The 12,367-nt window shown below is 36.4% G+C and overlaps 1 protein-coding gene across 1 annotated transcript in view; it reads left to right on the top strand.

The window, feature by feature from the left end:
* The window catches only part of LOC116166256, a 74,962-nt gene extending 64,386 nt beyond the window's left edge, over positions 1–10,576 (top strand). Inside the window, exons 3-4 of the mRNA XM_031481130.1 lie at positions 5,422–5,469; positions 10,336–10,576. Coding sequence (XP_031336990.1) covers positions 5,422–5,469; positions 10,336–10,576 — 289 coding nt within the window. The remainder of the gene's footprint in view (positions 1–5,421; positions 5,470–10,335) is intronic.
* Positions 10,577–12,367: the final 1,791 nt, after the last annotated feature.

The following is a 12,367-nucleotide window of genomic DNA, read 5'->3' as shown; positions in this document are numbered from 1 at the left end:
TTAATAAACAGTTAACGTCGAGGTTAACGTTGATTGAGAGAATTGTTTACGTAGGGAGATAAATAACTCAGCTGCATTTGAGATCGAGGATAATCTAAGTACGTGCGACGATATATATTTTACATAGACCGATTGATAAAAAAACTTTGTGTAGTTATTTCGTTGATAGAGAAACTAATGAGCTTACATATTGAAAATTTCTCCTGCATTTCGTAACGTAAAAAACATTTCGGTGTGGCTGAAAACTAGTGAACACCAAATCGTATTGCCTATTCCTAAATACTTGTCGCTATAAGGAGGACTGTGTCCACCTTAATTTGCATCCACACCATCGCCGTCAGAGGAAGGTTTTATATGAGGTATTGTAAATTTGAAAAATCAGAGAGAAGAAAAAACTGTTTTATATTGCATAAATTTATAAAACCACTAAAATTGGAGTTGTTAGATAAAAAATCAATTTCTCATTAAAAGTTAGTTTGTTACGAATTTAATAAAGAAAACCTCCAATTTAGTGGTTTCGTTGTAATTATTTTTCTTCACGAAAATCGACCTAGTTACATTGAATTTATCATCATAAAATATGCAAAAGGAAACGTTAAATGGAACCGTATGTAGTAACCATAATGTAACCATAACAGTAAAGTCAAAAGCATTTTTATTTAAAAAAAAGTCCGCAGTAGTAAATGCAGGTCAATTAAAGCAAGAAAAGGGCGTGCAACCCCTTTTCACATGCATATGCCCATTGCGGAATAAAGAACAGCACGACAGAATAACGTCAGAAATGGTATAAAATATAGGAGGCAAAGGAATAGAAATGTTAACCGAATGGAAATTTGGTCCTCCCGTGGATCCGCACCTGATTGAAACTGAATGCAGCAACTGCTCAAAAACTAGAAAATCAACAGTTAAGGTTGGTTTGGACATCATAATAGGATGAAGGAGCAGATTCTATTGAAGCGAATACGGGATGCGAAAGACCACCCAAAGAGATCTCGAGGAACACGTAGGAAAAGTTGGAATGAGGAAAAAATATTCTGGAGAATTGCCAGCACTTTGACGCATAAATTTCAGACATTTTGGATATTTATAATAAGCATTTTCTGGACTATTGTCTGCAATGAATTGCCAAAGTATTGCTAAAAATAAAAATTCTACAGAAAGGAATTTCTTGTTAATATCACGCAAATCGATCGACTTATGACTCCCCCCTCCCCCTCTCAAGAACAATTTAATTTTGTGTTCTTGTATTTACTTCTGGTAGTAGTGTGCTGAAATCTGCTGATACAATTTTGAAATATACTGCAACAAATATTACTTCTTCGGATTTTTCTTACCGAGGGAACAAATTAACACCGAGTTCCCTTCTAAAATTTAAAGTTTTAGATCATATATTCCATTGTGCTTCAACACATTTTTATTTTTTCTGAGAAGAGGGCTAAATCAAGTCCAGCCCCCAATTAAAATTGTATAAGCATGTATATTGTACTGCGAAGTATGGACAATACTTCTCACTTTGCTGCAAGAACGACATTTGTGTGCTTACATTGTATGAGATCCCTCAACTCTAATTTACACCTCTTATTTTTATAGGATATCCATAGGTGTGTACTCAAAATGGAGTAGCATAAATCAAGTTGAATTAAGGTTGAATTTTGTGACCCCCATGAAGACAACAAACTGTTTTCATGAGTTTAGAGTCACAAAATCCACCTTGATTTACACCACTTAATTAATCATTTTCTCGAAAATTAATAAATTTCACTAACCTAGATCTGCGCCGTTTAGGTAACCTCATTGGTGAATAAAACTGGAAAATTCTGACAACTTTGATTTTTTCATTGCTGCATTTTCTTGCTACTGGACCAAAAGTCTGCAAAAAAATGAATCGTGTGAATATCTTATAATATAGATAAAGTTGTGACAAATATGAAAGGCTTAATAAATAATATACAATTGTATGAGATGTGTAATGCGCCAAAAAGTACAACTTTGGAAGCCGGAAGACAGCTGAAAACGTAAATGCTCCTCAAGAATACGAAGAGAAAAGTAGAATGGCATCGGCAACTTATGCCAAGAAGACATCGTCCTAATTGAATTAAAGAAATATTTCACAGATTTTTAAACTGTAGAATCCCAACGGGGTAGTTAAAAAAGGTTTCGTCGGCTTCACAAAGCTTTTTACAGGCATTTGAATAAAATTTTGTGTCTCATACTTTAATAAATATACCATATAGGTATATAACAAAATCATATTTAGACTTTCTTGACCACATTTTAACCTCTATGAGTCTTCTAAAAAATATTCAATTGTGGTTTATCACTTAAGTGATATCTGTAGACACTGTGAAAGTTAAGACCCCGTTATTTTCTTGCAGTATTTTGAAATACTTCAGAACTATTTGATATCTCTATATGATAACTCAAAAAAATGAATTATTATCATAACTACCACAAAGGCAAACTTTATATGGAAAATGGGTACTTTTCCTGTGTTTTGGAGCATAATGATTAGAAAAATCATAAAATAAATTTTAGGACAAGGAAAAATGTTTTTGTAGAAAACTCTTTATATCTGCTTTTAATATTAAGTTGGTTGACTAGTTTTAATTGAAATGGACCGCCACCAATTTAATTAACAATTAGGGCCGTAAGAAATGAAATCATTATGAACGGTTTCAATGTCTTCTTTTCGGGGCCAAATAAATGTACCTAGCCATATTGAATTGTAGGTAATATGCGTTTCCCCTATTTTCAATCATACTACCAATCAACCAGGATTGGTCAAAGAAAACCTTGTAACACTTTTATTTCGAGTCTGACAGTTTCCGATAAATTTTCTGATTTACACAGAAATATTGCATCTGAAAACTCTTCCAAATCATCAGAGTAATCGAGTTCCACCACGTCCGAGTCAGTGCTGGTGTCACCAGCTTGATCCATGTATAATCAAAATTCGCTGGGAATGTTAACTTAAAAAATCTTAAACTGTGACAACATTGTGCACAACCCTTCTTTTAACCTTCTTCTATTTTTGAGGTTACCAAAATATTTACTTACTTATACTGCGAACTTAAGGACATCCTGTATATTCATGAAGAGAAATCCATTCTCTTCAACTAATTTCTATCTCTGATAAACAGTTTAGACGATAAAAATAGATGTTTGACATAAAAAACGCGAGGTAAAGACTTTTTTTAATTGGCTTTTTGAGAGCGTAAATGGTAAGAAATTCAAAAAAAGTGGTGACAATATGAGTTGTAGAGAATTTAAGGTAATAACATTTTCCCTTATGACGAACCGTTTTCAATATACAAGCAGAATTAGGTTTTCCCCTGCAGTTTTCCTAATTCGTAAGGTAAATACCGGAGTAGTATAGAACAACTTAAGACCTTCTGCAGAGGCACCTCTAAAAAGCATTATGCGGGTCACTCTGTAATTGGACGCAAACCTGTTGAGGCCCCAGAACAAGAGAGGAATAATAAATAAATAAATTGAAAATAAATTTTGAAAAAATTCAAAAATTGTGGCTTTCTCCCCACTCCCGCCTCTCGGCTTAAGGACTCTGGTTCGCTACCAAAGCACTTAGACCGTTCCCTAGTTTCTTTAGGGGAGTCACATTGCTGGAAATATTCGTTGCAAACTGTACGGACCCACGAATAGTTCAAAGTGAACCACTAAAACTGATGGTATCCCACTAAACACATATTTTTTCTGTTGGATTTTTTTGCAGGTTTTTAATTAATTCCTGCAGTTTCAAGGGGGGCAGTTGTAGGATGCGCATACTGTAGTTTAGTATTTACGTTGATATAGCCATCAGGAAAGAATCCTCTGTTGAAGACGAAGCACCCTCTGCTAATCCAAAAACAGAAAATCATTTGCTGCTTTTAGGAAAAGTCATAATACAGTCTTCATTGGAGGTAATCGCTCACAAAACGCTTATTTTTCAACCTATTTTAATGCGTAATACCAGATAACTACAGTAGGCTCTGCTTTAACCAACATGTTTAGACATTGCTCTAGAATATTTCTAATATACAAAATCTTGATTTAAGTCGTATTTTAGAAGCTAATTTGAAAAATGTTGCGTTCGGTTTGCCATTTTGCAATGGTTACCTACTTTCCATGTTTCCGGACGTTTAATACAAGATGCGTTAACATTAACTCTGTTATTCATTAATTCAGGGTTAGGTATGTTTCAATGATTTTTATTGTGTTTGAAAACAAAAACTAATGCAATTTTGGTCAAAGTTATCAAAAACTGACCTTAAACTTTATTGACGTAGTGGACCAGCGGAAGTCGTCCAACATCCCTTTCTGCGTTGGTACTAAATGAGGGATGAAGTTGTCTCTTAGGTTTAAGCATTATTATAGATAGCGAGGATTGAATGATAAGATGGGCTGTCGCATGTACGGTAACCGAACAAAACGCATTGCGCAAATTATCCTATTATGATCAAAAAAGATTAAATTTAAGCATTCAGCTGTCTTTAGGCATTACACTACAGTAACTAAAGTCATTCCCTATGCCAATTAATAGCATATCAAACCAGTATAATGTAGATTAAAGATAGTATTGGTTTGTTATAAATAAACTACATTGGTGCGGCATCTTCGCTTCCATATGAAAACTCTTTCAATGGAAAACGTATTTCCATTAAAGGACGACAGTTGTATAACAAAAGAACGATTAATGAAGTCGATTCGTAAGCGGAATTGTTCTTCGAAATTAATTTAATCCGAAAGTATTCATTTTGGGTAAATACAAAAGCGAATTTTGGGGCATCGCATTTACCTAAAATTTGTGCTGGTATTTTATGGACGTGCTTAGTAATATTGCATGTGTCGAACGCGACGATCGTACCCAGCGCATATCCTAGCAGTATTATCCTTGTATTATTTACAATGGTCGGGGCGCTCAGACACGTTCTAATTTTCTTTAGTGCATCATATTTTAAGAATTCCGCATTCTTGTCGCCTTTATTTGACAGTTTTTTTTTACGATTTTATGTAGGAAACACACTAAAAAATTAGACTGCACTTGTAAAGTTTACAACTTCGTCTAGCATCAAAATTCCTGCATTTTAATCACGATGATTAATTAAAGATTTCGAATATCGCGTATATGTCTAAGTTTACTAATGGAAAGATATTTCTCCCTTTTATAAGGGTCGTCGTCTTCTGTCGTTATTGTGTGATGTACATAACAAATTATCCTCGAAAAAACTATTAAAACAGATTCTTATCAGAAATCGTGTCTACATGAGGGAAAGTGGGGGTTAATATAAAGATACTGAAGTTATTTAGGGTAACTTGTATGAGTAAGGACTTTAGATGGGGGCATCAGTGCATCGTTGTACGCCCCCAATGTAACAGTGCAATGTTGTGTAGATTAGCATACGCTGATTTTTGGTTTACTTCCAGGAAGCCAACGGTCGATGAAGTGGGTAATCCAACCTCCGTGAATGCTCGGTAAGTTAATTTTTTTAAAGTATTTATTAAAGATGAAATTCATGGGTGTATTGTTGGAAATGTAAACAGAGTCCTCGAAACACCGTCTGTTTCACGCTTTTGCACGATGGAAATTGCTTATGACTCTAGTTACAAAGCCGTTCTAAAATTATTCTTCATCTGACCGACTAACTCATTATACGCATATGAGGTTCAAGTTTCAAATTGTTCGTTGCAGTAGCTCAAAGTAATTAAAAACCCCTTTTTGAAAGTTTTCTAGTTAACAAAGGAGACATTTGTATATCTTACAAAACGTCTCTATTATTTAGGATTAGAGCGGTCGAAACTGTGCAACTTAGAATATTTTACATAAAAGAGAAGCGTTATTGTAATCGTGGTTGTTCTGCTCTTACTGCAGAAGTGCGTGATTCTGCATTTACTCTGCGAAATTATCCTTTTGGCAGAAATGTTGATTTACTTCAGTAATGGATTGCAGTAACATTGTCGCTACCGTTTAATAAATGCAGTCGGTGCCTGTAATTTGGATGGCCGCGTCAGAAACATCCCTAAGGGAAAAAGGTTGTTTATTTCTAAATCTTATAATAAAGATGATTATAGAAAATAACCTTCAAAAACAGATGGTTGCTTCGATCTCCCACTACTACTCTTGAAACGTGCTGCAACGGCATACGTAACGGTAGATTAGTTTAGCAATATGGTAGCACGTATCGCCTAGGACGTGGGTTTGGTTCATGGAATACCCTCAGCTAAGGGATCGTCATCGGCCAACGGGCACCTCGACAACGATATGAGACCAGTTGGACCCGAAACACGTATGCAGACGTGACACAGCTGTACCGCAATATCTACCTTCTGATGACCTATTGACTGACGTCAGACGACGCCCTCTTCGTGACTAGCGTATTCTGAGAATCACGTAGCCGCCGCTGTACCGTGCCGGTCGTGCCCTGTGTGCTGAAGCATAGACTTAAGCGCGACTTCAACGTATCTCTTAAAATGTATCAATGTGCACATCCTCAAACGTACAAATGGTCTCAACCCGTCTAACTTTACCTATCTTGCGCTCATGATTCTTCGATACCCTGCTTTAAAGTTTTCCCGTCACATCCACGTCCAAATAACTGCTGTAATTTTGAATCACGTTCCAATCCTTACAAATCTGAGATAAATGGCGGCTAAACAATAACACACTTTTTCATGAAGAGTAGGAATTCAACTTCGTTAGATCGAATTTTAGAAATCTTTTCGTGTCTATTGCTTTAGAGATGTCCCCTAAAACAAAACCTCCTCGAATCCTAGTTTCATTAACGCACGTGATATACACTTCGCACCCCCACACCCAAAATTCAATTCAACTTAATACTATTAGCGGTATTTGGTACAACAAATTTGTACCGCGGGTCCTTTATATACAAATTCAGATAAATTTTTTCTGACAATTTTGCACTCATTTGGTACCGCGTTTTTTAAACAGCCACAACCAAATTTATCTTGGGAATGCAACTTAGCGGCGCAACCCCTCGAGTACACCATCCATGCACATTTTTATGCCATAATTTTGTACTCATTTTCAACCGTTTTTGTACCGTAAGCACCATTAGTGGTTGAGGTTCCAACTTAACGCCGCAACTTTGCACCTAATTTTAGCCTTTTTTTCCAAATTCGGATGTTTTTAAATATCTTTGTTTTTCATTTTCTGCCGTAAATATTAATTCAGTTTCTAATAATTTATGACCCCCAGAAGTGCAATACTCAGAAAAGTAAGTATTATTTCAATTGGTAAGGAGGTACGTTTACGTAGGTAATGGGAAATGACTTTATGCCAGGTTAGTAGTTAGGGGTTGGTCGATCTAGATCAAATAAGTATAAAATTGAGGCACAAAAATTTGTATGTATTTGTACACTCAAAAGCATGGTGGCACACATTAGTGCAAAATTGTGGCACAAGCATTTTTCTCAGGCTCCTTAAGTTGGAACCCCTGGAACTAATGGTTAAATGGTACAAATGTGGTAGAAATTAGTACAAAATAACGCTATAGATTCGCCAATAGGAGTTGCAACTTAATGGATTTCTCATCAGGAAGTTACGAGCAAGCATTAAACTTTAGAGCTCGTTTAGACCAGTAGGGATACAAAACAAACATGTTTCTCAATGTCAGAAGTCCGAAAATGTTTCGTTTGTTCTTTAATCAGCAACCATAAGGGATGTAACGTTAGAACTGGCGACATTTACTTCGTTTTTTGGCACTTATTTAAAAGAACGTGTTGGGCTTTTCTATCATAACCTTATGGAGAACTATTTTTTTTTACGGAAAATGTAACCACCTTTGCGTTTGATACATATGATCGTTTATGCGTTCGGACTCATTTATAAATTAGTAGTATGCTAGCACCCTGCGCACTATAAAATAGAGACAATTAAAACAAAAAAATAGAAGCCATGCCAAAAAAATTTAATATGAAAGTTTTTTATTGGCGGATATTGACACATACAGGGTGTCATGCAGATATTTCGGGGGGCGATAATACTCGCCAAAATAATGCAAATAATCTGCACAGTCTAACTAAAGGGTGTCATTTTCCTTATACACTGTTTCAATTTTGTTTCTCGTGTTTTGCGTTTTCTCTCTTATGTTCTGTGATAATTGTTTCAAATTTGATACATCAACTATTTTTTAGAATAGAACAACTTGACACATGCGATATTAATCGTGACTGACTAGACTGGAGTGGATATCTCCAGAAACCCGCTTGATAACGAAAATGTAGTCCGCTCAAAAGGCAAAGTAAATTAACGAAACCAAGGTTCAAACCGAAAAAGGCGCCTATAATAGTTTATAACTACCCTAACTGCAAATAATAATGCTGTGAACCTTAATCTTTCGAACACATAAAAAATAAAAGCAATGCCTCATGTGGCTCCAGATAATAATGCTGGGTGCCACGATCAAATTCCTTAAATTCCAAGATGGATTACTTAAATAAATTTTGACAACTCCTTGAACAAATTTTGGGTATACTTGATGCATTTGATGCATACCCAAAATGGATCATCATCATGCATAAAACACCGATCTGTTACAGGGTTCGCAAAAGCACACGATTTACATGAATCCGTCTGTCCGTCCGAGGCGTTAACTACTCCTACAGTTTTTAAGATCTTTAATTCGTTCGATGTTGCTCATGCACAAACTGCTCAGTATCAACCTTCTTATTTAAAGAGATATTTCTTTGAAATTTTAACCACAGATGCTTCTAGTAAAGACAAGCTTTTGAAAATATGATCCACTAGGACCCTGAGTAGGACACATGGTTTTTTCGCACTCGATTCATCCCATTACAAAATCACTAATTGCAGAACTTAACGCTTGGCTATCTCGATGATGAGACTTTAGCTGGAGTTTTGGCATCATATCTTTCTGACTTCGCCCAGATAAGTAATGAATCTACTATAGGAAATCATATACTATACTAGGAGTCCCATTGACATCAGAAGCAGCAGAGTGCTGTTGAAATACTAGGGGACAAAATGCTACTTTGAAGTGCCACCTGCACTGACACCGGTGTTAATTTGTCAAGTAAAACGAATGGTGCAGTGGCTGGATCTGCGGCAAATATAGAACAGAACCATGTTTTTACACCTTTCGAAGTAAAGGGTGTAGAGAAGCCCGTAATTTTGTGGAATGCCTGGGAAAACGCATAACGAATATTACTGGGGAACCTCGAGCTATTACTTACGATAATGTATAAATATTGCCATACAACGTGGAAACGCGGCAAGTGTAATGGGGACGCGTTCAATTGCAATACCCATGGAAGAAATTTATTATGAATTTCTTATTTTCATAATTCGTTATGATTAAAAATTACATGTTTTTCATGAAAACAAATGTAAATGGCAGACCAGTGTGAAGTATTTCCCGAAAATTTAAATCATTGAATGAAGGGAAAACTCACACCGTTTAAGTTTAATCGAAAATTGCGTTTGAACTAAACGGTTCCATGAAACGTGAAACGTACAATTTTGATTGTGGAATAACATTAGCACCAATCAAAAACTAACGTCATTTTTGCCAAAACTAACGAAACTTTAAAGGAATTACTGTAATTACCAAATTAGGCATTTTTCTTTATCTACTGTTGAATTCAACTTCCACCATCAAAAATGAAAACTAGCTCCTGGTGTAACAAAGTTAAGAACAATAATGGTAGGGGACAAGTTTTCGTTGTCATTTTCAATATATGTAGGTAATATGCCTATTTTCAATTTTCACATTTCACCCCTTCGACTCTAATATCGTGGTGTTTTCTGTGTTGGTGGTGAAACTGTGGGGTGGACGGATTTTAATTCTATGGAATAAACCGAAAATATGCGTTTCCTATAAAGAGTGGCCAAAAATATGCACAAGTGACTGTGTCATTAATGATCATAGAGTTGCTAATACGAGAGGGTCTCCGACCTCAGCTAATAAATCATTTTAATTTGATAGGGCAAATGTCATTGCTTTGATTAGTATTCTAGCAATACCTAGTGAAGCATGCGTAAAGAAATTGTAGAATGTTTGATTGATCGCGAAGGTCGCGTTCTGCGTTTCAAGGTGGTCTTTTCCGTAGACAGAGAGGGGCCGTTTATGTCTGGCGGAGTCTGTATTTTCCAGTGTTAGAAATGAAATACTTTCGTCGTCGATCATCGAGTGTACATGTCGTCCACTTTTAGAATGCAATCGCTTCCAATACCTTCGCATCAATTTTTTTACAGACAAATTAGTTTTTACCCGTCTGTCCTGTTGAGTTTCTCGATGTAAGAATGTAGAAGGGTTATTTTATAGTAGACTAAGATCGGACAATAGCATCTTGTTTATATAGGAAAAAGAGCGCTGCCAAAAGCGACAAGTTTTTCGTACGCATTAGTATGAAAACTGGTATCGGCGAGGATTCCGAGCAGTTATCGAGATCCGTATCTGTATTCGCTACACATGATATCCAGTACGTAGGTCAGGGCCGGTTTGTCCATCCTGCATGCAGAGCAGGCGCGCCCTTAACGGGACCACCTGCGTCTCCTAGTTGTCACAACTGGTTCTATCATCATGTCCGGGGCTACCGGTAGCGTTCACCACCCACGCAACCCCATATCAACTACTTATCGCATATCTCCGTTTCCTAGTCATCAAAGAAATGTAAACACGCTTAGATCCGATCAGCAATCGAGGTCGTGGATGCGGTGGATATTGAAACAGATAGAGAAGATGAGCTTTCTTCCATTTCGACGTTTGCAGTGCATTTGGGAATCGAATAGTAAGATTTAAAACGCATTTGGAACGACATAAAAAGGCGCACGAGTCCCCACATTGTGTTAGTGGCAATTCCTATTCCTCCTGAACGACCACGCTCACAATTGCTGCTTTAAATTTGTAATATGGCCTGGTCATTTCCTAAGCCTAAACTTTCGGACTACGGTAAACCTGGTATGATTGGAAACTGGCGACGAACATTAAAAAGTAAATCTCGCACTAAGACCCGTGGCCAATGCGTGGATTAATTCGGGATATCGTGCGTATGCTGCGTGTATCGAATTTCCTCGCGCCCTGTTGTGAAATCCGGTTTAATTTAAGTGGGATTGTAGGGGGTTGCCGTCCAGGGGCCAATACGGGGGGTAGTTGGCTAGCTCGTTTATTATTCCATGTCAATCATAAAATATACCCGAACTTCGTATCGATGACATTTCAATGCATTCTAAATGCTCCTCCACCAACTTCGGTGGACATCACGTAAACCATAAATTATAACTCCGGCACTGGACGTATTCGAGCGTTCTACCCCTAACCTTATAATAATAACTCTTCATTATTTGCTTAACACTTCTATCTTTGAATCTCTTAATATACAATCGCTGAAAAGCATTTATCAAATCTAATCCCACGTAACACACGCGAACTGGTATCCACCACCGATCAGTGTTTACGGTTCTAAAAAAAAGGTATAAAGCTGATTTTTGGTAAGATGATGGTAGATGGAAACCTCCCCGCTCCCGTCATTAAACAAATTTAACGCAACACGGATCCATCGGTGTATGCTTGAAGGTACATGAAACTACAGTCTCATTTTTTTTTCATTTTATCAAAAATACACCCTCTACTGACTGACTCAGAAGATTGGTTTTACCTTGCTTTTGAACTTAATCACTTTATATACCAAAGGTTTGTGCTCTTTAATAGTTATTTGTACAACTAGAGAAGAAAGTGGAGGTTTCGAGTGCAAAGTTTGTGCATCAAGTGTGTAAATGAACGATAGTTAAAAAACACTTTCTTCTCAAGTTTTACATAAATTTTTTCTGAAACCACAATCAAAATAAACAAAATTATCGTATGCAATAATGAAGTTTGACACTTAGCAATCTAGATAGGGGTGTGTATCAATTTTAAATGTCATTATTAAGATTAACGTAGCAATTGTTTTTTACTTTCCTCACTAGAGAGGAATTTTCTTCACTCATTTTAGAGACGAAAGTAGTTGTTTCTAAAGTAGTTTCAGAAAAACGTTTGTCAATGATGTAGGCGAACTTTGGAGAGCAACCAGGTTCTTTTATCATACCCGCAAGACGGCGGCGTTTTTAAGGCAGACAACTCCAAAGACCGTCATCATGCAAATTTATTAACTGACTAACACATTTATTTGAAAACAATACCTAAAGTTATTAAGAAAAATGTCCTTTCCACATAATCCAGGTAATATTTCATATTGCTAACATCGGACGAGAGTAAGTAAACAAAATTGATATTCCATGCCATATTTTGTAAACCACGGCGTTGAAGAAGGGATGATATATGAGTGGATTGTTACGTTTAAATTTGAGACGATGGATCTAGTTTAATTTTTTGAGATTTTCATTGTATTGTAA

Source organism: Photinus pyralis, unplaced genomic scaffold (assembly GCF_008802855.1).
Source record: "Photinus pyralis isolate 1611_PpyrPB1 unplaced genomic scaffold, Ppyr1.3 Ppyr1.4_LG3a, whole genome shotgun sequence".
NCBI lineage: Eukaryota > Metazoa > Arthropoda > Insecta > Coleoptera > Lampyridae > Photinus > Photinus pyralis.
Note: the sequence above shows the minus strand (reverse complement) of the source record. Positions and strands in the feature narration are given on the sequence as shown.